The following is a 27,930-nucleotide window of genomic DNA, read 5'->3' as shown; positions in this document are numbered from 1 at the left end:
TGGTTTTTGAAGTATTGTGTCAGTCAGCTAAAGACAAGTCGTGTCAGTGTGTAAATATCACATAATGATCAAGTTTTCTTGCCTTTTTCTTAATAAAAATTATGAAAGCGATAAAAAAAATACAATTTGGTTTTCATAGAAAGTATAATACTGGATTTACCTGATAATATATCAAGTTTTGAAAATTTCTCAAGCTGTCTTGTAAGGCCCCATTCGCACGACAGCTTAAAAAGCGTTGCGTTAAAACCCGACGTTGGCGCTTTTTTACCGTTTCCAATATTTGTGTTCATATGAACGCTTATAAATCACTTGTGAGTCGTACTGCCACGTACGCATCTCAGCAAAGCCATACTTTATTTGCTATTACGACGTATTATTTGAATATAGCTTGAATATTTCAGGAATTTGTAAGCAAAAGTTGACATTTTTAAGGTGAAACTAATAATAATCTTGACGATTGACACCAAAAATTGACACTTGACAGCCAACTGACAGCAGCGCCGGCGCTTTTTTAACGCTTGTGAGAACAGATACACGGAGTTCCGTATGCTCTATTCAATTTGACGTCAACGCTCAACGCTGAAAATCGAACAGTGCTCGATAAAAAAGCGCCGCGCTTAAAAACCGCCTTCGTGTGAATACATACATGGTTATCCATTTGCGTCATTCAAACGCTTTTTTAACGCGCGTTGAAAAAGCTGCCGTGCGAACGGGGCCTAAATGTGTTGTCCGTACAGAAGGAATAAAATAGAGAAGTCGGTTTAAACTGAACTGAACGCAATTTTGGTACGTGTTTAAACTATTTAATATGAGAATCGAATAAGTAAACTGTCGTAGTCCTATTCCCAAACTTAAAATTACGTGTCGATTAATTACAATATGCTTCTTTTTGTTTATGGAATTAATGATTGTGTTTAGGAATATACAAATAATTAATGGTGCCAAAATTTAATCAAAATATTTAGGGTATGGTAGAAAGCTGGTTTGAAATCAATTGACCTGGCTCAATCTTTTTATACTTAGGCGGGTGATCGAACGAGCGAGCGAAGCGAAGTGAAGTTCTTACATTCAACTTGGAACACACGGCTGGCTAGGGGCACGTCCCGGCATTTCGATGTTTTAAGCTGAGCTATCAGAGGATAGTTTGATACACAATAACTTAAGTAAATTTGTTCTAATTTAAATGAAATTGGGTAAACGTGTAGTTGAGGGCATTGTATTTTAGTCATTAAATTATGAGCAGGCTCGATCAAGGTGTTATTGAGTCAGAAGAGCTTAAAAGGCTAGAAAGCTATTTGTGAGGGGTCTTGCTTTTCTGGTCATCTTATTTGCAAGAAAGTATGGTCGAGTTTGGTATCAAATGAAAGTGCTCGGCTTTTATAATATTGTTTTTAAGTTTACCATTTTTAAATAATTAACAAGATAAAAATAAACATAATATAGGTATTTGACATTTGACAAGAAAGATAACGGCTTACCACAGATACAGTTTATTTTAATCTCTATGGTGTTGTGATGGGCTCCGCAGACCTTGCAATAAATCACATGCGGTTTTCGATCCTTTGCCGACTAAGTAGTAGGTTCATTAAATTGATCTAACTTTTTGGCGAACCGCGAGTTCTCAGTTCGGGGCGAACTACTAGTTTAAATCAAACTTACTAAACATTTTAACCATGAGATAACGGAGATGATACACGCGTCTTGGGTGAGAGGCCATTGTGTGCGTGCGGCCAAGTATCTTTCAAACGGATAAACTAATTTCATCGCTGTTTTCTGTGATCCTAGCTAACATTTTGAGGTAATGATTAAAATGGCAAATAGATCTGGATCAAGGTATCAATGAAATCAAATAAGAAAATCTATTAGTGGGAACACTAAACTTTTAGGGAATACTAAACGTTTAAGTAAAGAATAGGTGCGCAGATAATGTTCATAAAATCAGTTAAATATGGAAAACCATTTATTTTCGAGAACTCAATACAAGATGTGTTTCAACTGAGGGGAATCTCTGTGGTGAGGTTCATTTAAAAGCTAGTTTGTATTGTATCTTTATGGTGATATTATTTTCACGCTGTTTGGATTATGGTGATATTATTTTCACGCTGTTGCATTTTAAGTCTCTAAATGAATTGTTCGAAATGTATCTCTACCCCATTTCCGTTGAAATATGGCCTGATTGAATATCGTGATGCTACTGATGCTGAACTTGTTCATTCACAACAATGATCTATGTGCGTGTTATTGAAAGAGTTGAGTTGAGTTGCCTGTCAGTATCCAAAAGTTATGGAGGAACTTACTTTGGTCAGGTAGGCCGAGCAATGAGCTTAGATACCTCAGATTGTTGTATTCTGTCCGCAGATGTATGCAGTGATGCATACAATGTCAGGATGCCGTGGTGGTGCAGATGATCTGCGCTCTACAGTCTCTTTTGGGAGAAGAAGATCTCATCTTCGCTCTAGTCTACCAGTGAAAATCATAAAGGGGGAAGGATAACGTACGGAGGGACCCGTACAATGTCAGGTTGGCCGTGTCGGAGAATGCCTGAAATGTGCCATCTATCGCCTTCAAGAGGCGTTTTGTCATGCAAACCTTGACAAATAGAGCAAACTAGGGTGTTACGTACACTTGAGTGGCGTTCGACGCAGTTCCGCCAAGACGTCATAGAGTGCGCTCTTAAAACAATTGAAGTCCAGAACAATTGAAGTTATGCTGTCAATCAATCTTCAGAAGGAGCACGATGAGAACGAACGGGAGAAGATGACGTCTGTGGCGGCTCCTGGGTCTAATCCACTGGTTTGCTTAAGATAAGAAACGTAACGCGTGCTGTGATTTGTAATGACTGTAATGAGTCTTGTGCAGTAAAGATTGTGAGTTGAACATCGTATTTCACTGAAGGCCCTCGTCATCCACGATTGAAGGTTCTGATGTGCTGCCGATAGTATGATACGCCCACAATTCCCGACATATATAACATACTGTAACATTTTCAATACTTGGTCTAAGAAATTATTAGAAACCGTTCAAAAATTTCGCAATCCACTGTTGACTTTCAAGTGCTCTGAATTGAAAATGGCTGAATGGATTAGTCTAAAATACATACCAAATGACTGTGAATATTCTCTATATAATGTTAAAAAATAATTAACCAGATATATCAAAAAATAAGAAAAGTACATCAAGTTGAAAAAGTATAATTACCTGTTACATTAAACTGCAACTATTATTAAAACAAACAAAAAACCCGACTGTTTACATATATTTTAGAAATGGTATTTTCACTGGCTTTCATTTGGTACCCATATTGCTATAGTAAGAAAAAAAACACAATACAACCTCCATTTTTTTATTTAGCCGGCGCCATTTTTAACATATGAGGTGTGGTTGAATTCGTCAGAATTGTGGTAGTGACATAGGCTACATTCATTTTGAGAATGGCGCCCGCTAATATAAAAATGGAGGGGGGGGGATTGTTTTTTTTCCTTACTATAGCAATATGGGTACCAAATGAAAGCTAGTAAAAATACCATTTCAAAAATATATGTCAAACTGTCGGGTCTTTTGTTTGTTTTAATAATAGTTGCAGTTTAATGTAACAGAAAATTATACTTTTTTCAACTTGATGTACCTACTTTTCTTATTTTTTGATATATCTGGTTAATTCTTTTTTAACATTATATAGAAGATATTCACAGTCACTTGGTATATATTTTGGACGAATCCATTCAGCCATTTTCAATTTAGAGCAGTTAGAAGTCAACTGTGGATTGTGAAATTTTTGAACGTTTTCTAATAATTAGTTAAACCAAGTATTGTTAATATTATAGTATGTTATATATTTGTAATCTACTCACAAAGCCCTTTCATTGGGTACCCCACATGATATGTTTAAAAGAAAATAAAAAAAAAGTTTGTACTGCCGACTTTATGACGTCACAGCAAGTACCCCTACCACTTTCGCGCTTGTCATCTCATATATTTGTATTCAGGGCATTACACTGAATGCGTCGATACCATATTCATCCATATCCGAGACGACATGAGCGAAAATCGATTTCTAGAAGACTTTTCTTTCGTTGGCCGGGCCACTATTATGTGTAGTAGGTAGTTTGTATGTATTTGAACTGCTTGAGCATATTTACTAACATTTTGATAAAATAAATAAAGGTATAGCCGGTCGAACAACTTTGTCAATAGAAAAAGGCGCCAAATTCAAATTTTCTATGGTTGGTATGGTCGTTTAGCCATCGCGCCTACGTTTTTTAAAGCCGCTTTTTTAGTGTTCCGTACAAAACTTTGTTTAATAACGGAAATGAATCGACAGACTTTAGATTCGAAATCGGCAAAGGAGTTTTCATATTTTTCTTAAAAGTTACGGTTTATTTTATTGGCCACCCACAAAATTCCACGAATACCTATATAAGCTAGATACGATGTTTGCTAGCCATAGTTTTCAAGTACCAGTTTAGCTGAAAACAGTTGGTAAAAGATGAAATACCTGCAGGTTTTTATTTTGGTAAGATTGTTTTGATTTTTAGTACGCTTTAAAGTTCTAAGACGCAACCTACCTATTATACAGTCAGCAGCAGAAGTTGCTAAGCGGGCGAGATGTTCAAAATGACCTTGACACGCTCTTATTCTCTTAACAATAACGTCGGGTCAAGATCATTTTGAACACCTCGCCCGCTTAGCAACTTAACACTATAGGTAGTATATATACCTACCTATACGATAAGTAATTGCTTGTGTAGGTATACGTTTACATCAACTATAAAAAATGCATTGAAAAATAAATTAACTAAACTAAACTATATACATATTTCAGGGGCTGCTTTTAATTGTATGCATTGACTATAGCGAGTGCCTTCTGCCGCCACCGAAGTATGACCCACGTAAGTTATTTAAACTATATTTTTATCGTTAATAATTTGAAAAGTTAAAACTTTGCCTTATTGCCTAAAAAATGGGGGAGAAGTGGATAACTTGGCTGTCATTGAGTAAGTCTTGGTATAATATTTTTCAAACGATGATAGATGTCATATCCATGTCGTAGTCAGATCGTATAATCCGCCGTATTACATTACGGCTAGCCGTTATCAAAAACAGGGGCGTTTTGAAATGCGGCGGTTCGACGATTAGCCGGATTGTCATTGTGATACGTTCTTCAATAAGGCGGCCAACGTTTAGCCGCATCGTACTACTATTTTAGATTGTAGAGTGACCAGTTCTTTCGGTCGCCCACGTAACCGGAGTTTGACAATGTTTGCAATTTAATTTATTTTTACCATGGTCCCACCGCACTACATGTGTTTCTTTTCCAAAACATTTCCTTCACAACTTAAATAGACGGAGCCCCGCAAGCGGGGCTCCTATTTCTGGGCGGTTTGCCCTTCGGGCATCTGAAGCTACCTAACGAACCTAACCTACTTACCTACCTACGCTTTTTTCCCCAAAGTGTAATGTTTTCACGGACGTCTCACTAAATCAATAGGTAGGTAGGTTAGGTTCGTTAGGTAGCTTCAGATGCCCGAAGGGCAAACCGCTCAGAAATAGGAGCCCCGCGAAGCGGGGCTCCGTCTAGTTAAGTTGCGAAAGAAATGTTTTTTGAAAAGAAACAGTCCGACGAACTCCATTTTTGATGGACACCCCAGCGTTTGTCAGGCAGCGCCACGGGTGTTAAAAATGGGAACTAAAAACTGTCAAAGCGGCGGCTAATGACTCGCTGTATTACATTACGGCTAGCCTTGTTGAAGAACGTATGGCGCCGAATACATTCCGGCGGATTTTCATTCAGCCGCATTCAATCCGGCTAATCGTTAAACCGCCGCATTTCAAAACGCCCCTGTTTTTGAAAACGGCTAGCCGTAATGTAATACGGCGGATTATACGATCCGACTGCGACATCCATATAATTTATAACCTAAAAATGCCAAATGTCGCAAAATTGTATTGAATTGACATCTACCATCGTACCCTTCCAGTTTGAAAAATACTATAGTTCAGTTGGTAGAGGTCTAGCCGTCCAGAGTCGCGAGTTCGGGTCTCGCCTGAGACAGTGAATTTGTTCACTTTTTCTTTATTTCTAAGCATTCCAATATAAAAAAAACTGGTGGTGGCTAAAAAATAACTGCATCCCCGTTGCCAGGGAGGTTTTGAAATTATACTGAGCAACTTTTACTATGAGACCAACCCCGAAATCGCGAAAAAAAATTTACTCTCCCACAGAACATGGACCAGCCAAAATGTATGAAACAGCCAAATTGTTTTTCGCGATTTCGAGGTTGGTCCCATAGTAAAAGTTGCTCAGTATAATCCCAAAACCTCCCTGGCAACGGGAATGCAGTTATGTTTAAGCCAACCTATATAACATTTCTCGGTTATAGTGTGTAGCTTTCAAATAGAGCTCGACGGCTAATCCTATTGTCTATTATGTTAAGTAAAACCGCTCGTGCCACGTGCCACAACCACCTGCATAAAAAATACGTACTTCGGTTACTGAGTGCCGGCGAGTCGAATGCTACAGAACCAGTCTAAAATGTGTCATCGAGATGCGTAACAAAGGTGCGTTATCGGAGAGCGCACCTACACTGGTTTTTTGAGCGTTGGACTACCCCGCGCTCAGGTGCCAAATAGAATAATTAAGACCCTTTTTTGCAGGTAAGTAGCACGTGCGGTTTTACATAACAATAGACAATAGGATTAGGCGTCGAGCTCTATTTGAAAGCTACACACTATAATAATTTATTGATTATTAATTTCAGAGGACTTGGTGGGCTGTGTACCAGGGTCCTACGTACAAAGTCATTACTACCACATCGCCTGTTTGTGCATCAGCCCCGGAGTTGCAGACGAGAATAAATGCCTCGATACCTATTCAGTATAGGTCTTACACTTACTAGCATAGAGAAATATAAGTAACGAAAGAGTGCTAACTCCATACATCAGTTTTCTTACCAAAACGCGGGTTATTTCGTAGTCGGCATTAGGGTTGCAAATAGAAAAAAATCAAATGTTTTTTTTCAAATTTTTGAAAAAAAAAACATGAAAAAAAACCTGGCACCATGGTTTTTTATTCAGATGAACAAAAATATGCCACAATAACGGTTTTTCGTGATTTATTTATATAAGTAACTTAAAACTAAGTAATTTTTGTGGAATCCCTGAATTCCCCGATGCGGCGACGAGAGGCGTTGGTGTTGCCAACAGTAAATTGCGATAACTACCACTACAGATTTCATTTATGTTGTTATTAATCAAAGTTGTTAAATTAAAGTCTAAAACAAGTAAAACAACCGTATAAAAGTATTAACCGCCTTGCAAATTTTGAGTTTTTATACTTTTGAAAAAAAACGGTTTTTTTCACGGTTTTTTTTTCATGTTTTTTTTTTCAAGTCAGAAAAAAAAACCGTTTTTTTACAACCCTAGTCGGCATCTAGTAGTGAGGGAAGTAGTGTCACCCAATGTATGGGACGTGCAAATTTTGGTATCGGATGAATTCACTTGGCACAGATGAAGTATACGTAAAGCTAAGCCAATCCAGCAGTGGGTTGGCAGGGGGGCATCCAAAGTTACACGCCTTCTATCGGCTTCTATTTACCTACCACCTCGAGTTTGGTATCATTTCCAGATAAATCGGGCATGAGGAATTCATATTTGAGACATTTAATGTACAGTTTAATAGAAAAAAATAAAAATATTGACGCTCAAATAAAAATCGGTTTGCTATTTTTTTTATTCAACTATTACTATTATCCGCCGAAACTACAAATGCTAGAAAGTTGAAATTTGCACACCAGGTTATATTTATAATCTGTACAAGAGATAAGAAGCGATTTTGAAAAATTCAACCCCTAATACAAGAAAAGTAATTTCAGCGTTTTTAAAAATTCATCCTCTAACGGGGTTAAAAAGGAGTTGAAAGCTTAAATCCATTACAAATTACTTTGACTGCCCCCCCTGCCTTCCTGCCAGGGGGTGGCGGATGTCTACCGGGCTCAATTAGCTTAGCTTTACGTATATTACATCTGTGCTAAGTGAATTCATCCGATACCAAAATTTGCACCTTATGACACTACTTCCCGTACTATAGCGTCAAGTAGCGGTTATCAGTACTATTTGACACCAGTACGGTTACCATCAGTTTGTCACTGACATAAACGCCGTCGAGAACGTAATTTACTTTCTATACATCTCGCTCGCACTCGCATATTAGTGCAAACGGGATGTATAGAAAGTAAATTACGTTCTCGACGGCGTTTATGTCAGTGAGAAACTGATGGTAACCGTACAGATGCCACGAGTGTGTTGCTAAAAATGTATTGCTAAAACAATTTACAACTAATATTACAAGCAGAGTTGAAAATAGAGTTCCGGTTAATCCGGTATAACCGGTATAACCAATATCAGCTGAAAATTGTTGAGCATTAGACTTTTCGTTCATCGCGACATCTATTGTCAAGGAGCAGTACGGATAAATACGCTAGTTGACGCTAGATGTCGAGTACGAAAATAAAAAGCGTTTTGGTAAGAAAACTAATGTATATAGTTAGCACTCTATGCGTACTTATTTCTGTATGGTCTTAGTAGACTTCCTAGGTCTGCTACGGGAAGCGGCCCTGCTTGGAAAAGAAAGAAAATACATTTATTTAACGTCATAGCATAGGACATGTAGGTCATAGTCATAGCTAATACCATGTTGCCTGGCCTGCCTGCCAAAATTTTTCCTATAATAGGGAGTATTACTGCAATGTTCTGCGGCCAGAGTGCAACACTAAACTAGCTAGTAAACCATAGAGTAACTTATATAGTTGAATTATCGAGAAGATGGAATTGCATTTGTAGTGGTTGTATGCTGATAGTACAAGAAAATAGAAAATTCAAATATAGAATGCCTGTAAACAAACAATACTACTACATATGCAATTCCACGCTCTCCATGATACGACTATACATACTGTGCCTTAAACTGTTTTTTGACAAGTTATCACAGACAATAAAATATGACGTTGATGCATCAAGGCGATTTGTAAACAAGGGCCTACCGGGAAACGCGAAAATCGATATTTAGTTATCTGCCTCTTTATCGCTCGAATATGCAAGAGTGATAGAGAGGTTAGATAATGAAATTTCGATTTTCTTGTAACGCGGTAGACCCCAGATTGTGATGGATAGTGGTAGTGGCGCCCCCTACGCAGAGTTTTGCGTAATATTCCCTATTCTTGACCTTCAAAAAGCGTCCTGTAAGAATCTATTGTGAATAAAAAATATTGTCTTAAGAATTACGGCTGCCTTCTGTTATAAAACTTAATTTTATTCTGTATTACTTTTCTATTTGACAATAAAGAATATTGTGATTTATTATTGAAAAATAAATGAGCTATATCAAACTTATATTATGTCTTTTACTATTTAAGCTAGTTGATTCCCTTTTGTTCCCTATATATAATTATTAGTTAATTTAGTGAGTGATTTGCAGTTTTAACTACATTATGTAAAAAATAAATGCGTTGTAATGTTATACTGTGTAAAGTGATCCAAAGGACTCGAGCCTTTTAGCTCTTGGGCTCGCCTCATCTCTTGACGCCTAAAAGGCTAAAAGGCTATTTAGCTCTTTAGCCCCCGAGCCTAATTCTATTTAAGAGCCTAGACTTAATAAGGTTATTAGCCCCAAGAGTTTAGGATCTTAAATAGAACTAGGCTCGGGGGCTAAAGAGCTAAATAGGCTTTTTTAGGAGCTTAATAAGGTTATTAGCCCCAAGAGTCTAGGCTCTTAAATAGAACTAGGCTCGGGGGCTAAAGAGCTAAATAGGCTTTTAGCGTTTTAGGCGTCAAAACATGAGGCGAGCTCTAAAAAAGAGCTCCAAAGGCTCAAGTCTTTTGGATCACTATGTAAGTTTGTTTTTTGTTCCTCTTTTTTATCTGTTAATTCTTTACAACGAATAAACTATTTATATTTCTTAAAATATAGTAACGGTTGAAATGCGTAGTGGGGTAGTAATAAATGTACACCCAGCTGCAAAAGTACATACCCAAATTTAATTCATTCATAAAGGCATGCACCTTTGCTCGTACTGTACAGTCAGCTGCAGAGAAAAGACGGACAGACATACAGACAGACGCACGAGTGATCCTATAAGGGTTCCGTTTTTGCCTTTAGAGGTTCGGAACCCTAAAAATAAGAATTCTATTATTTAATACGTTGTCACATTGCAGATAAACATGCAAACGCAACTATAGAAAACAAAAATATATCAAACACATCCAAGATTGAAAGCAAAATCAAAGAATCCAACAGAACCGTAGTAAAAAGGAGTGCAGATGGCGACAGTATATTTTGGAACGACATGTATGATGATGAATATGGTAACAAGGACCCGATGGAAGATGATATGAAGGATAAATCCGCCATTAAATTTGATGATCTTATGGGCAAAGATCACTGGATAGGTTCGAAGTTCAAGATGCTAGCTAAAAGTATAAAAGATAGAAGGAATCGTATCAAGGAAAGGAAGAAGTATCGGAATTTTAAAAATGTAAGGTAAGGGGATAAAATAATATAAAAAGGGTTCTGTATCATTATGCAAAAACCGACAAAAATGTGACGTTTGTCGTATGGGAACCCCACTTATTTTTTTTATTCTGTTTTTAGTATTTGTTGTTATAGCGGCAACAGAAACACATCATCTGTGAAAATTTCAACTGTCTAGCTATCACGGTTCATGAGATACAGCCTGGTAACAGACAGACGGAGAGAAAGACGGACGGACAGTGAAGTCTTAGTAATGGTTCCGTTGTTACCCTTTGGGTACGGAACCCTAAAAAGGGTTCTGTACCAATACGCATAAAACGACAAAGAAATCACGTTTCTTGTATGGGAACCCCACTTAAATATTCATTTTATTTTGTTTTTAGTACCTGTGGTATTTCTGTTCATCACTTTTTTCACTTTTTGGGGTTGGAAGGCCTTCTTAGTGTAACTTTAAAATATTTGCGTCCTGGCTTGCGTTGTCTGTCAGTATATATTTTTTTATTATTTAGATGTTCTTGTACATTATCTTCTATATGTCTTCAAATTTCAAGTATTTATTTCTTCTATAGTAACAGATCTGTTGCAATTTCAGAAACAAAACTAATACAAATGTCAAGAGATCAGTTCCAGTACCTAAAGTGAGTAATTTATGTCAAAAGTGTGATTTCATGACGGCAGTCGCGGAAAACCGTTTAACTTTGCCCTCCTCTTCCTCCTTGCATCGGTTTCCTCATCACTGAGGGTCGTGGCCACTTCTAGGGAACAGCCGATGAATCTAGCTTTGCTCTAAATGGTAAATATCTCCACCCGTTAAATATGTTGTACGAGTATCATCATCATCATCATCATATAAGCCAGAGGACGTCCACTGCTGGACATAGGCCTTCCCCAAAGAGTGCCACAAAGACCGGTCTTGCGCCACCCGCATCCAGCGGACTCCCGCGACCTTTACCAGGTCATCAGTCCACCTTGTTGGGGGTCTACCCACGCTGCGCCTTCCGGTACGTTGTATCCTATTAAAAATTCAGAGGAAATCTTTTGTCAGTTTAGTTCCTTCAACTCTTTCCTTAATACAAGTGCAGTTTCGTACGACTCCATATCTGTCCCATTTATCCTTTTCTTTATTTGATCCTTGTATCTACTTCTACTCGTATCCTTCGGTGTGCCTTCTATTATTATTTGAATTAGATCGTAGTGTCCTATTAAGTGTCCGATCGTATTTCTCCTTCTATTATGGTTAATGTATTATCCTTTCATATGCTGCCATTAAAAATTTGCTATTTAACCTTTTAACCGCCTTAGACTGATATATGTATAAGACATACAAAATAGGGCTCATTTCGCCGCGGTCTGATAAATAAGTCAAAACTTCGTGTATCTTCGTACCGTCGGCGTCACGAGCAAAAAATAATATGGCGGTTAGAAGGTTAAATATTGATAGTGTTAAATATTATTCACGATTTTTTGTTGACGTGAGCTGGTCTTGGCAGAATATCAGTGCCTCTCCCATAGGGTGAAGCGTATACTGAACCAGAACCCTTTTATTTTGCTGCGACGCACACAGCGTTTCTATTTGTTTGAAATTTTTCTATTTTTGTAAAAATCTGTGTGACTCTTATTTGTGTTTGTATTTTCTGTTTTTTCTATTGATTGTTTTTTTCCTGTCATTTTTGTATTTGAATATTCTGTGTGTATTGTGGCAAACAAATAAACAGATTATCTATCTATGATCAGATTGATCAGTTCCTAAGCAAAACTGAACTGCGTTAATAACTAGTGATTAAACGTAGAATAATTTATATTCTAGAAGAAGAACTCCGGCAAGCGTGTGTTTGAAGAACTAACGGCGAACATGAAGAGAGTGTGTAATGAAGCTGCCCAGGCCATCCGTGAAACTACCAATAGGGAAGGTACTATCAACGGCAACCTATATAAATCCTAAATCATTTAATTTTACGCGATAAACTTAGTGTACACCATACTTAACCAGGCCTATGGAACTCTCCGCGCGAGCTCGGATTTATACCTACGAATCTGTTACCGTTCACGGTAGACAAGCAAGCCAGTTGGTTGCCACACGCGCGCACGCACACACTTCACCGCGCGCCACACTATCAATTTTTACAATATTTACAAGCTACGTAGGTACCTATACTATTGAATTTCTTTTATTAAACATGTAATGTTTATTACGACAAATGTATCTATCTATTTGGAATAGGTAGCAAATTTTTAATTTATTTTGGTTAATGTTTATTTTAACGACAGTAAGTTAACTTTACACCGGAAAGTACCTACTCGTTTATGATCTGGTTTACTTATAATTAATTACCTGTATTCATGGGTTCTCTATTATTATTATTTTTCTTTATTGTAACATTAATCTCTATCTGGTTTTAAATTACACGAAGTTTTAAAACTAATTCTTGCTGAGATCATTGCGCGGTTTATAAAACGGCGTAAACACTATATACGGTTACTGCAGGGACATATCACCTTTTAAAATGAGTATTTCGCAAACACTGACGTGTAAACGGAATATTAGGTATAATTTAAGATTCAGCTTTCCTTTTATTTCACTCCGCTGTTTAAGTAGGTATTTATTTATCATTTCTAAGCGTCAGCAACCCTAACGTTGTGCCGGTGCGCGCGGTGCGGGGAGCGGCGCGCTGAAGGTATTGTATTTTTGTGTAGGTATCAAAACGGTAGGTATTTGAGTTTTCTTTGAGAGATAAGTATCTGTTCGTAAGAACTATTATATAATCTGTGACTTAACGTACTGTGCGCCATGAAGTCGCAGTTCAGTTTCAAAATTATGTTTTTTTTTTATTATGAATGGGCTTACTCATGGCCACAGACTAACCGAGGCGTAGACGTGGCCTACGATGGAGCTCGCCCAGGTGCCTGTTCACTCTTGATTTGAAGGTTGCCGGGTTATAAGAGCACGGAAACATGGACGCCGGCAAGGAATTCCATTCCTTGGCAGTGCGCATAACGAAAGGAATTAATATGAAGGATTATTATAAAGTTTTTGTTTTATAGTGCGAGCTGATAATAGCGAGCAGGCGTCTTCGCTGATGCAGCAGGTAGTCGGTCTCATGACGGAGCTGGTAGACCTACAGGTCCGAGAGAAGACCTGCATTCGTAAGTAGTAATATCTGGGAGACCGAGCTTTGCTCGAAAACCATTTAAAAACTCAAAAATGCGCGTTTCCCCAGAGATAAGATAGAATTTTCGCCCCCGAAAACCCCCATATAGCAAATTTCATAGAAATCGTTAGAGCAGTTTCAGAGTTCCCAAAAATATATTAAAGAATTATAGAAAAATAAGTAAGATAAAAACCCATTTCTAAATACTACGGTGGTTAGTTTGATACTTAGGTAATATTTTGTCACAGTTATGATCTAAATATAATTTTCTCAAAAATGGACGGCAAAGTCGACTGTGCCGTCTAAAAAATAGGTCGCGAAGCGCGTAGTTTATGGTCAGTCAAAAATTAAAAAGTTAAAAACATTGCAATCTCGATTTTGGGACTGTTGCATACAAATTCCATTATTTGTCGAGTTCCAAACTTTTTAAAAGTTGAAATGGCCATATCAAATGAAGGCACAGGCCCATTAAACAGCCAAACAGATGATTAGTACCGCGACTATTTACTTTAGCTGTCTCAAATAGGTTGGCGTATTTTCGGCAGAAAAAAACACTTCTATTTTTTATTAAAAAAATAAAAAGGCGGCAAAGCAAATTTTTTCAATTGTTTCTACTTTTTTCTGTGAAAATACATATATAAGTAAGAACGTTGCTTTTGTAAAATATTTCTATGATATTTATATTTCTTGCACCATTTATGAGAAAAGCACTATATATGATTCGGCTGGAAGGGTACTTGCTGGCTTCGGATTCAATTAAACGGACTCCCAAGGTCGTCCGTTTAAAACGAATCCTCAGCCTGCAAGTACCTACTTCCGAGCCTCGACAATAATGTACTATTTGTGTGCTTGAGTGAGATGCGATACCGCGGGTGTACAGGTTACAGTGAAAATATCCTTGGACAAACTTCGTGCGTGCATATTGTTGTACAAAAATGATATATAAGACCCGTGCAATGTACATTTTAAAAGAGATTGTCTATGTTATTATATAGCATGATATTTTATTACTTAACATTAATTGGTGCTTATAAAATCCAAAGAACTAAAACTGGAAGAGCGATGCATTTGGACAAGATAGGTTACAGTGAAAAGTGGTACCTACTCTAAATTTTTTTTATCAATATAAGTATTAAAAAAATTTAAGTATAAGTATTAAATAAAAATAAAAATAATGACTTGGCCTCGATAAACATTGTTTTTGTTTATCTATAAACGTTTTTGTTTCATATGAAAAAGAGCAAAATGAGCATACTTTCAATTCAAAAACTCGAATTGGGACAGATCCCTTAGTGTATGTAGTAATGGGCTGGCTGTAGTAAGACCCAAAATTATAATTTCGATAATCCGAGCCACCAGCATGTGTATCCGTGGGCCACGGCACAAATTCAAACCCATCCGACATTTCTTCGGTCTCAATGACGGTGCCGCCCTACCTAACCCGTCTACCTCCACTCTGCACTAGCGCCATCTTTTTGTTGTTGCTCATTCTGTTTTTTTATAATTTTACATTTTTGAATAAATATGATTGATTAATTCAAAAACTCGATGACAGGTCAAGATGCCACTTTTTTGAGAATTACTCTTAGGCATAATAAGTTTTAAGCGAGCTTTGCGAAACTTATTTCCAATACGATTTAAACTCAATAAGTATTATTTATTAAGCAAGATTTAAACTTATTAATAAATATGTAAAAGGGTAAATTTTCAAATAGGCATTTTTTGCTGTCCCACGGCTAAAACTCGAAGTCCATAGGACTAAAAGACTGGCGATGTATACAGGGTGGAACATTTCTAGAGACTGAGCTGAAAGGATTGTGTTATTTAAGTGATCTACAATCGAGTTATTATAATCGTAAAGCTGGATTGAAAAGTAAAACAAAATCATTAAAATGTAATATTGTATATCAGTGACAACCCTACAAAGTTATATACATTTTAAATTGACATGTGTCATTCAATAGGATCTACTAAACTTGCTAGGGTTGAAACATACAGATTTTTGCACTAATGTATCAAGCTGTATCTCAAAAACGGTTAGAAATATTAACGTGATTAATGAGTGAAAAATAAAGTACGTAGCCTAAACAATGCCCCGTTTGCGTAAAAGTCCTTCGTTCTGTTCCAACCGATATATTTTCATTCAATGTATTATAAGCTTTAAAAATCATGCACAACTGTACCTAAAATATTATTTGTTTGTGACAAAATCGCATTTGAAGTTCCAAAAACGGCGAAATTTGCCGCTTTTTCGCGTGTCCCAGTGGCGGCATAGCGCAATAAAAAAAATCATAACTTTGGATGTAGGCAACGTATTATAAACAAGTTTGTATTTTTATAAAGAGCATTTTCTAGAGAATTGATTTAATCATATTGATAAATTAATGCGTTATTTAATAAAACAAGGGAAGCCTTTTTATCGCTGTCCCGCGCGGCACCTGTTTTGTTATGACTTAAATATACCCCCTATAATCTTCTTAGTCTATTGAATAACGGTTAGATTAAATTTACGACGCAATAGTTCGGTTAGTTGTGCGTCGATTGACATCGAATGTGGATGCGGAAACAGTTTAATTTATTTAAAAACAGGTAAGAATCTCTTTCAATATATTTTGGTACGACTACAATGACATTTGTATGGACGCTTAATACGTTGGTACAAAGTTGAACTAAAAATGTTTATTTTATAATAATAGTTGCAAATATAGTGTTAAAATATAAAGTAAAATAAATAAGTGAATCGGTTGTATTGTGTAGGAATTATCGCTAAAAAAAATTATTGGCGACATGTCGCGACAATTGTATGGCGACATTTATACGGCTATTTTGACCATAAAAATGTCGATTGTGGCATACAAATGTCGACATAGTGTCATACAGATGTCGAGAAGGTGCCATACAAATGTCGTCAGGGTCTTATAAATGCAACAAAAATAATAAATAGTGGCATATACATGTTGATACTGCCATACAATGTCGAAAAAATGCCTTATACATGTCAAAAACGCCTTACAAGTGGCTAAATAGTGCCATACAAATGTCGATCTTTAAACGTCCATATAGCCTCCTAGCTAACTATAAAAAGTACAGAGGTGCCTCGTACAGTATATTTTTTGTTGTTAAGAACCCTTCCTAAAACGATGATAATAAATCAGATTTTTCAAAAATAAAAAATTGCCATACAAAAGTCGAAAAAACACCCTCTTTAATTTACCCAAATACACTTAACCTCCATAGCGCTGAAAAGGATGCCTTTGTATGGAGATTGAGTTAAGTAAACAACGTACATTTTGAGACATCTATAACTGTTATCGAGTTAGAAAAAACAAAATGTAGCATCGTCCTACCGTTCGCTCGGCTAGTCTCTAAATATGCGTCCTCTGCTCAAGGCGATTATAAACACCGCAAAATTGACGTAGTTCTGACTTACCTCTGTTTTAACTAACCTCGGTCTCCCCGATTAATATTTCTATGTACACTTTCAGACGGGGCCAGGATGATGTGCCATCTATATTCAAAAGTGATGTAGTGGTGTAGGTTTTACTACACAGTACACTACTACATTATTACTATAGATCTCATAACGGGGGGACCTCGCCAGTGCGTGTCGAAGCCCCTTCTTTTAAAAAAATACAGATTAAAAAAAAGTAGCCAATTTCTCTGCTTTAATACATTATCACATCAACTCATGTTCCAGATTTACCGGAAGACCTACGCAGCTTCCTGGTTTGGTTAACATCGCCGAGCAGTGAAGAATACAACGATGCGGGTTTCCCTGTCAATAATGACGATCCCGGTGAGTTTTTATAACACTTTAACGCGGTGTGTTCCCACTTGTCCCCGTCCCCGCCTCACGTGACCGCCACCATAATAGCTTTACTATATGAATGCACCTATTCCCATCTGTCAACAACATGCCAGGACCAAATGCTTTCATACTTCGGACACCTCCCACGTCGCTCTCCGGATAGCCTGGAAAGAGTAATATTGACGGGCAAAGTTGAAGGCACGAGACCTCAGGGCCCTCCCCACTCGACGCTGTGCTCAAATTACGGCACCTATGCAATTAAAACTGCACGAGGCCATGCGCTTGGCGATAGACAGAACCCTATGGAGGAACCTGGTCTTCAACAGGACATCATGATGTCACGATCCTCAGTATTGAGGGACCGACTGAAAAAGAGAGATTCCCATCTGTGCCAGGCAGGGACAAATAATAATATTAATCTTCTTCTTCCTCGCGTTATCCCGGCATTTTGCCACGGCTCATGGGAGCCTGGGGTCCGCTTGACAACTAATCCCATGATTTGACGTAGGCACTAGTTTTTACGAAAGCGACTGCCATCTGACCTTCCAACCCAGAGGGTAAACTAGGCCTTATTGGGATTAGTCCGGTTTCCTCACGATGTTTTCCTTCACCGAAAAGCGACTGGTAAATATCAAATGATATTTCGTACATAAGTTCCGAAAAACTCATTGGTACGAGCCAGGGTTTGAACCCGCGACCTCCAGATTGCAAGTCGCACGCTCTTACCGCTAGGCCACCAGCGCTTTAAATAATAATATTAATGATGCACCATTTATACAAAGACTTTGTGTTACAAAAAAACTCTAATTTTGCTTTAAGTTCCAATGTTGAATCTGCGTAACTTGGATGATAATTTGTCTTCCGACGCAAGGAGCGAGTGCTTGGGCACTATACACGATGTGGAAGACCTCATAATGCAATATGATGAGATGAGTGAGGAGGACAAGGTGAGACTTTCATTATCAGCTTCCTTCCGGCCAAAGAGTATTTGAAATAGAGAGTTACTGTCATGGTAAATTAGGTAGCTATAGTACACAAGATGGCAGTAAATTTACAGTGGCTACATAACTTACTTTGACAATCCGCCTCTATACACTGGTATTCTCTTTGCCATGGCTCATGGGAGCCTGGGGTCCGCTTGGCAACTAATCCCGGGAATTCTATATTCTTTCTTTATTTATTCATAACAATAAAATATTCTGTTGAACATAAGCTTAAAATTAAAAATTAACACTACACTAGTAGTTCGCCCCGAACTGAGAACTCGTGGTTTGCCAAAAATTATATAGAGCGATTTACTTTGTTGCACCTACTTACTCGTATAGTTCGACATAAAATAGTAGAAAATAAATTTCAAGAAAAAAAAACCGACTTCTATGGGGGCCGGTGAAAGATTATTGTACATAGATGGTGCACTATGTAGAAAAGGAGGTAAAACCACCCACTTTTCTAGTAGGTAGCATTTCGTTTCTGTAAGGGTCGCAGTTTTAGCCTCACGAAACCACTTCTCTGATAGCAGTTCGGTTCTGTGAGGATTGCAGTTTGAACCTAACCAAAACCACTTTTCTAGTAGCAAAGCATTTCGTTTCTGTAAGGCTCGCAGTTCTAACCTAACCTAACCCACTTTTTTTCGGTTCTGTGGGGATCGCAGTTCGAACCTAACCTAACCTACTTAACGGCGCACGCGGTGCGGTGTACTGGGGTTTGAGCGGGAGGGGCTAGTAAGTTTGGCATCATTATACTTTATACCTACATTTTATGGTAGGTAATCATAGTGGTTTATTTAGCTTAGGTATCAGTGGTTTTCCGGGTCAAGGTCTGAGTCTGGGTCCGAGTCCGGGTCCGGGTCCAGTTCCGGGTCCAGGACCAGGTCGAGGTCCAGGTCTAGGTCTTGGTCCAGGTCCAAGTCCGGGTCCAGGTTCGGGTTCAGGTCCAGATAAGAGCCCGGATCCGGGTCAGGCCTGGCTCCGCCAAACGTGTAGTCATTGAAGAGTTCTGTTCTGATCATCATCAGCAGTTCCACTTCATCAAATGCGACAGTTTTTAATGTAAATTCTTGATTTTCTGATGAAAATACACAAATCTCTATACGCATGCCTTTAAGATTTGAGGAGTTCCCTCGATTCCTCATGGATACCATCATCAGACCTCGAGCTTGACAAAAATGTGGCTTGAAAACTTAACTTGCTTAAATGTTAAGATTTATGTAACTCTGGATACAGAAATAAAAAAAAAACGCCTATTCAGTATTTGCCGAATGCCTAAAAGAAAGAGATGGAAAATGGTTATCTCCCTTTTTAAGGATATCATTGAGTTGATAAAGGTTCAAAGAAAATAAAATACTGCAGGTTGAAGTTTAATTAATTAAATTTAAAACAATTCGAGCACCTATTGTAAAATAAAATTATTTTAATGAACTAATGAAAATTTAACCTGCAAAATTTTATTTTCTTTGAACCTTTATCAACTCAATGATATCCTTAAAAAGGGAGATAACCATTTTCCATCTCTTTCTTTTAGGCATTCGGCAAATACTGAATAGGCGTGGCTGTGAATTTAATTCAAAATTAAATTAGTACTTTTTTTGCATTTTACATTGTTTACCGATAAAATACCTATTCTGTTATCTTAATTAACTATTCATGATGCCGTACACATAAAAAAAATTACTTCAAGACCTTTCCGAGTGCACATTGGCACTAACAATGTTAAAAAACCGGGCAAGTGCGAGTCGGACTCGCGCACGAAGGGTTCCGTACCTTAATGAAAAAAAAAATGCAAAAAAAAAACGGTCACCCATCCAAGTACTGACCACGCCCGACGTTGCTTAACTTTGGTCAAAAATCACGTTTGTTGTATGGAAGCCCCATTTAAATCTTTATTTTATTCTGTTTTTAGTATTTGTTGTTATAGCGGCAACAGAAATACATCATCTGTGAAAATTTCAACTGTCTAGCTATCACGGTTCGTGAGATACAGCCTGGTGACAGACAGACGGACGGACGGACGGACGGACGGACAGCGAAGTCTTAGTAATAGGGTCCCGTTTTACCTTTTGGGTACGGAACCCTAAAAACGGTCAATATTCATGAAAAACCTTAATTTGGCAATAACTCGAAAACCCTGCCACTTTTACTGGGGTCATGTTAAGTTGGTTAGGGTCCTCTTGGCCTGGTCTACCCCAGTGTCACTGTGACGTGTCACTTATGGGACACTGTATATTCTGTAGTGCGTTCAAGTCAACCGGCGAGGAAATAATATCGTTTGTTGTCAAAGTGGTATAAGGAGAAGACTCCTCCTCCGTAATTTTGCACCCATCTTGGCGTGCTTGTCCTTGGGCAGCTTTCAAAAGTCTCAGAAACCAATGGTGTATGTGTGGTTTTCATAGGGGGGCTTTTTTTTATAGTGGGTTAAGTTTGCCTTAATTACTGCAGTCTTACTTTTGCTACTTCGAGTTGTAGCTTTGGATGCTGGTGGTAGTGTTACTTTTGTTGTATATGGAACTCTCCGTGTACATGTCTTGCATTTCCATTTGGGGTTCCATCATCCTATACAGTTTTTCCGAATAACCCGCACAATCGAAGTGGAAAGACAATTCGCATCTGGAGCATAAAGCGCATGTACCTGGTTCTATTACCAGATCGCATTTGCCACAAGTCACTGTGGATTTACGACTATCCGAGCGGGAATTATTTTTATTTATTTTCTTCATGTTATTCTCGTATTTATATCGAAATATTAAAAAATAAAGTAAAAGAAAAAATAAATAAATAAAGAGAAGTCTGAACACCACGCGAATTTAACTAAAATTGAAATAGTCTGAACGTTACATACAAATACTTAAAAACAAAAAATGCAATAAATTTATCCGTTCGTAAGATTCGAACCCGGTCACGCCGTTTCACAGTCTCGATCTTATGCACACAGCCATGTCTAAGCACACAGTTCCTGTATAAATAAATAAATATTATTAATAATTATTTCGAAAATGAATTCCCCGTCCCTAAATTATACGAAAATGATATATAACTTGCCCTAGTTGCTAAGACTAGGAAGGAATATAGCATAGATTGGACCTGGAGAGCCGACCCTTTCACCCCCCCCCCCCCCTTTTGGGGGGTTTGCATGGTACGATCTCCCGGCTACCGGGCCAGATCAACTTTGTTTGACCTATGGAACAATAGTGCCAAGCGGCATCGCCTGAGACTAGGGCTTCCAATACCGGGATCCCGGGATCCCGAAATACCGGGATCCCGTCTTTGTAAACGTATTTTTCAATACCGGTATTTTTAAGTCCAATACCGGGATCCCGGTATTTTTAAAAACAAGGAAAATTTGCAGTATAGACCGTTTATATCCATTAGAATGGTCATATTCGGTTGTATTAAGAAGCTTTTACTACACGTCAGACGCATCTAACTTGCATCTAGCCCTTATTTTATTATTGAAATAAGATCGTTGCCTGAACGTCAGATAAATATTTGATGATTGGTGGTGAATGAATCCTGACAGTGAGATTAATATAGTTAGTACTTAAAATTTTATCAAAAATTTTATCCCGGGATCCCGGGATCCCGGTATTGATGAAGACAGTTTCGGTATTAATACCGGTATTGTGAGAAGTCCGGTATTTGGAAGCCCTACCTGAGACTAAAGTGCATGCTGTTCCATACATTTTGTGTTCCTTACTAAACCTACTATACGTTCCACTGTGAAATGTGAATTCTTTGTTTCTTTTTTAGAGCAAAATGAGCGGCGTAAGGGAGTATCTAGAGCATCAGTTACACTATTTACACATGCAGTTGTCCAACTTCAACGAATATGGGGTGAGTAGAAACAATTGGAGAGTATTTCTTGTCCAGAATTTCTGCAGGAACACAGGGTGGCTAAGAATAACTGCATTCCCGTTGCCAGGGACGTTTTGGGATTATACTGAGCAACTTATACTATGGGATCAACCCCGAAATCGCAAAAAAAATTTGGCTGTTTCATACATTTTGGCTGGTCCATTTTCTATGGGAGGGTAAATGTTTTTTGTGCGAATTCGGGGTTGGTCCCATAGTAAAAGTTAAGTATAATCCCAAAACCTTCCTGGCAATGGGAATGCAGTTATTGTTTTAACACCTGTATACATAGCATAGTTTATTAGTTGTTGTCTGAGCAACCGTTGACAGTACTACATTCTATTGATGAATTAGCACTTGCTTCTGTCCTGCCAATAACTTCGCATGCCTAGATTGGTGACTTTTATGATGAAATCTATACAATTTTCTTCCTCGGGCCAACCGTCTGAATACCTAAATCCATTAAATCGCTTTTGCGGTTTAAAATTAAAAAGGTACAGATGTAGTGCATAATTGTTTTCCATCGTATTTTCTCGGAAATGTTCGTATTTGTCATGCTAGTTCAATCAATGTCAGTACCTTTTGTACCGAGTACGTTCATAAGTTTCCGTGAAAATACGATGGAAAATAATTATAAGAATAAGAATAAGAAACCATTTATTGCACCACAAAAAGCATACTGGTTACATAATATACTTAATAAGATTTAAAAAAGAAATTGTGCTGCAAAAGGAACGGGCTCAGCATACGCTGCGTCAGTCATTTCATTAGAAATTGCCTGCGCAGCGCTGATTTTCAGTCCGTCCCCTTCAATGAACTACATTGACATTTATGCGGGTTAATGAAAATTATGCACTACTGTAACAGACTGAAAGTTGTGTTTGGGTTGTGTTTAAGGCGGGGTTTGAATATGATCTTGTTTTTTAAAGCAGCACGCCTTACTGCCCTTCAAAAATCTATTCCAATATTTATTTTTATCTATTTCAGTCCACAGTTATGTACCAAGAACAGATCCGAAAGCGTCGGCAACCAAAACGATTAAACAGACAACGAAAACGAAATTCACACAAGTTCCTAAAATACTACGGCAAGAAACATACTAAATACACCATTTTTGATGAAGTTACTGATGATTATAGGAGTATAAAAGGAAAGAAAAAAAGGAACGAAGAAAGGGAAGAAGCCAGAAATGAAGGGAATAGACTTTTTGAAAACATTGAAACTAAAGATGATAAAGTAAATGAAAACAGGAATCTAGGAAGGAATGTTGAGAGTGATATGAAGAGTTTCAATGATTATTTAAGCTCTTTGGTCAAGGATAATGGTAGTTTCGTGAAATATAATAAAGTGTAGGATCGTGAATCTATTTAAGAAGTGACTGTGTTTACCATTGAACAACAAATATTATTTTAGCTAGTTGTTTTACGTATTAAATATAAATACACTGATTTATAATGGGCGTTTTATACAAATAACATTTTTGTCATATGGGGTCATCCATTAATTACGTCACATGAATTTCTAGGTTTTTTGACCCCTCTCCCCCCTCTTGTCACACTTGGTCACATTTGGCAACGGCCGGGTATTTTTTTTTATCAACATATTTTTGACAAAAGAAATATTAGTAATTGTATAACCCAAAACTGATTAGGAAAGAAAATTTAACGAATAAAAACGATTATCGTTCCAAACACTTGTTATTTAAATAAGTTAAAGTGACGTCACTCCCCCTTTTCACAACATGTCACATTTTCTTGACCCCCCTCCCTCCCCCTAAACGTGTGATGTCATTAATGGATGACCCCTATCTTCCTTTTTTAACCACCGACGCAAGAAAGAGCGGTGTTATATGTTTGACGCCAATGTCTGTCTGTCTCTCTGTGGCATTGTAGCTCTTCAATGGACCGATTTCGATGCGGTTTTTTTACTTGAAAGCAGGACTCGGAACCGGTTTTTTTTAAAACCCTAAAATATCCGAATATTATTAATTATTTTATGCTCTTTACGTAGGCCTGAATCATGTATTTATTGGGTAACAAACTTCGTCTTATTAGATTGTCCCATTAAAAATTAAATAATAAACTGAAGACCGAAAAAGAACGTAATCATACCGGTATTTTTTGTATGAAGAAAAAACCGGTTCCGAGCCTTGCTTGATAGCGCGTTTCCTTGAGGTGGTTCTTAGCTATGTTTAATAGAAACCGATCGAGGAGTTTAAAGACTATCAGCTTATTTCCAAAATGATGCAAGGCGTTTTTGGCAAAAAATTGATATGATATGTTTGGGATATAGCGTAAGGTGCAGCGGAGCAATTTCAACAAATCGAAATATCTTCCAGCCCTAGTAGTACGGTCGCATTTTTATCATTTGTCACCATGCCTGTCACGTTCTAACAAGTATGTAAGTGCGAAAGTGACGGGCATAGTGATAGTCGATAAAAATGGAACCATGCTGAGCCCGCAGGTTTTACATTATTAACTAGAGTGCTTTATATTAATCCAGTAACTTTGTCGAATTTTGTAACCTGGCTCTTTTGCGTCAAATCCGGTAGTTCTGATTTTTTGCAGACTTGTTTATGATGTTGGCCCAATGAATAATAGTACGTTGCTTCTGGAAAAATATATATGGAAAACTTGGCATAATTAATAGAAGACTTTTTTCAATTGGGATATGTACGTTATGGACCGAAGTTATTTTTCATCAACCCTCCCCAACCCTCCCCCCTCTGCGTCACCCCCCCCCCCCACACCCCCGCAAAGGGCCCGAAACGCGGTTTTTCTAAATTTTTAAGAAAACCGTTCAAGATATAGAAAAAGTGAGTAGGAACGAAGTGATCCTTAGTAAATTTGCTATTTATCTCTTATACACACTATAGTGCTATCACTTATAGTTTTTGCACAATACGTCACGGAAGATGCTATTTTTAGCATCTTCCGTGACGTATTGTGTTCGGCGCTCGAGTTCACAAACATGGATTATTCATTGGGCCAACATCATAAACAAGTCTGCAAAATATCAGAACTACCGGATTTGACGCAAACGCAAAATGTATAATTTTACTGTATTATATGTCCAGATAGCGAAAAAAATGTATTGTGTGTGGTGTGTGACTTGTGTGTGACTCTAGTTAATAATGTAAAACATGGAAGATATTTCGATTAGTTGAAATTACCCTGCAGTCGAAATTGTCCCGCTGCACCTTAGGGATTTTTAATTTTTTTTTCATTCAATAGGTACTTAGTCATTATTATTTCCTCTTCTTTTCTCTTTAATTTTCTATCGTGTTTAATGTAAATGCGAATAGATGGTGTTTACGATGTTGTAATGTCGTAGCTCATTCTGCTAAACGATTGTATTTGGATGCGGCGGACGTGCCCCTTAACACGGTGCACTGTAGGGTGGACACAATTTCAATTTAATACGAGACAATAGGGAATATTACGTAAAACTGGGGGTCTACCGCGAAACAAGAAAATCGAAATTTCGTTATCTAACCTCTCTATCACTCTTGCATATTCGAGCGATAAAGAGGCAGGTAACTAAATTTCGTTTCCCGGTAGGCCCTTGTTAACAAACCGCCTTGATGCATCAATGTCATATTTGATTGTGTGTGAAAATTTATCAAAAAACAGTTTAAGGCACAGTATGTATAAGTTACTCTATGGTTTACTAGCTAGCTTAGTGCTACACTCTGGCGGCAGAACATTGCAGTAATACCCCCTGTTTGCATTTTTTTTTCACTAGACAATGAAATTACTACTACTACTACTTTTAAAAAACTGGACAAGTGCGAGTCGGACTCGCCCACCGAGGGTTCCGTACTTTTTAGTATTTGTTGTTATAGCGGCAACAGAAATACATCATCTGTGAAAATTTCAACTGCCTAGCTATCACGGTTCATAAGATACAGCCTGGTGACAGACGGACGGACGGACGGACGGACGGACGGACAGCGGAGTCTTAGTAATAGGGTCCAGTTTTTACCCTTTGGGTACGGAACCCTAAAAAAAAGCTCGTATCTTGTTTGCCAATCAAAAGAAAAATGTGGTATCTATGTATGGGATGCATATAGAGTTACTGCCTTTCAACTTTGAGTAGCAGTGTGAGATACAAGATATTTCAAAGTAGTGCCCATATTTGTGTTTTGTACAATAATGCGTTTATACTTACCTACATACATACGTACACTTTATTTTTTAAGGGGCGTTAAGGGGCCCACTGATTAACAGTCCGCCGGACGGTATCGGCCTGTCAGTTGTTCGGAACTGTCAAAATTTTGTTCTAACTGACAGGCCGATACCGTCCGGCGGACTGTTAATCAGGGGACCCCTTTAATAATTATGTATAGGGGGTAACAAAATATCATACTGTAATGCAGGTTCGAATATAGAAACCACCACGGCAGAGTTAAGGTGGTTCGCCTAGGTTACTCAAAACTTAACTCTCGCTAGATGGCACCACTTTTGCAAAATTTCAGGTTTTATTTTTTTGTGAAATGGTCATGGTATTTGTATACTTAAAAGTATGTTTCGCGCACTCTTTAAATAAATATTGAACTATTAAAATAAACATTGAATACTTCATTGTGCAAAAACCACCTTTTTAATTCGACGGAGTGTTGCTGTCACGCTTTTTCCTACTATTACTCACACATGCAAACAGTGTTTCCGTGATCCTTGTAGTAGACAATTTCACACAACGTAAGTATGTTGCAATAGCGTAACGGTATGTTCGTGGAAATACGTGCAAGAGGATTGGGGTTCAAGACTGGTGCGAGTAGGTAATTTCTTTTTGTATTATCTTACCTTTAAACGAGCAATTATTATATATATATTTTTATTTATATATTTGGATGATATCAGAAACGGCTCTAACGATTTCAATGAAATTTGCTATAAGGGGTTGGATCTCTTAGCTAGGTCTGATCTGTGAGAAAACGCGCATTTTTGAGTTTTTATATGTTTTCTAAGCTTTGGTCGGTCTCCCAGATATTCAATCTCTTCTTCCTCGCGTGGGGTCCGCTTGGCATCTAATCCCAGAATTGGCATGGGCACTAGTTTTTACGAAAGCGACTGCCCTGACCTTCCAACCCAGAGAGTTAACTTATTGGGATTAGTCCAGTTTCCTCACATTGTTTTCTTTCACCGAAAAATAGGTATCGGTATATAAATAGGTTTCGGTAAATAGGTATCAAATGATATTTCGTACCAAATATCATTGGTACGAGCTGGGGTTAGAACCCGCGACCTCCGGATTGCAAGTCGCACGCGCTTTCCGCTAGGCCACCACCGCTCCCCCAGATATTCAGTATTAGTTTTGGTATTAGTTGGTATTAGGGTATGTGCGGAAAGAGAAGAGTCGTAGAATGTATGGGCTCCCCTACATTTCAAGACTCTTCTCTTTCCGCACAGACTCTATCAATAAATTACTTTATCAACGTTTTCAAAAAAATATTCAATACCTGATTTTCACAGCTTTTAGGGTTCCGTACCCAAAGGGTAAAACGGGACCCTATTACTAAGACTCCGCTGTCCGTCCGTCCGTCCGTCTGTATGTCACCAGGCTGTATCTCACGAACCGTGATAGCTAGACAGTTGAAATTTT

At 37.9% G+C, this 27,930-nt stretch overlaps 2 protein-coding genes and 1 long non-coding RNA gene across 4 annotated transcripts in view; all 3 read left to right on the top strand.

Annotated features, from left to right (window-relative positions):
• LOC134802767 (uncharacterized) overlaps positions 1 to 27,930 on the top strand; it is a 318,964-nt gene that overhangs the window by 70,071 nt on the left and 220,963 nt on the right. The window lies entirely within an intron of this gene.
• LOC134802904 (uncharacterized) lies at positions 4,362 to 8,799 on the top strand. 2 transcript variants are annotated; one of them, XR_010145898.1, is made up of 4 exons: positions 4,362 to 4,513; positions 4,823 to 4,889; positions 6,759 to 6,984; positions 7,434 to 8,799. It is a non-coding gene; the product is annotated as an uncharacterized LOC134802904 (long non-coding RNA). The 2 variants fall into 2 exon arrangements; XR_010145897.1 differs by having other exon boundaries at positions 6,759 to 8,799.
• On the top strand, positions 10,192 to 23,768 carry LOC134802962 (uncharacterized). Its single transcript, XM_063775698.1, has 8 exons — positions 10,192 to 10,534; positions 11,118 to 11,163; positions 12,333 to 12,435; positions 13,568 to 13,669; positions 17,372 to 17,470; positions 18,302 to 18,429; positions 22,225 to 22,308; positions 23,314 to 23,768. The coding sequence occupies exons 1-8, from the start codon at positions 10,341 to 10,343 to the stop codon at positions 23,677 to 23,679; spliced, it is 1,122 nt and encodes a 373-aa protein (XP_063631768.1). The 5' UTR covers positions 10,192 to 10,340; the 3' UTR covers positions 23,680 to 23,768.

Source organism: Cydia splendana, chromosome 25, assembly GCF_910591565.1.
Source record: "Cydia splendana chromosome 25, ilCydSple1.2, whole genome shotgun sequence".
Taxonomy (NCBI): Eukaryota; Metazoa; Arthropoda; class Insecta; order Lepidoptera; family Tortricidae; genus Cydia; species Cydia splendana.
The sequence above is the reverse complement of the archived record's forward strand: the minus strand, read 5'-3'. Positions and strand labels throughout refer to the sequence as shown.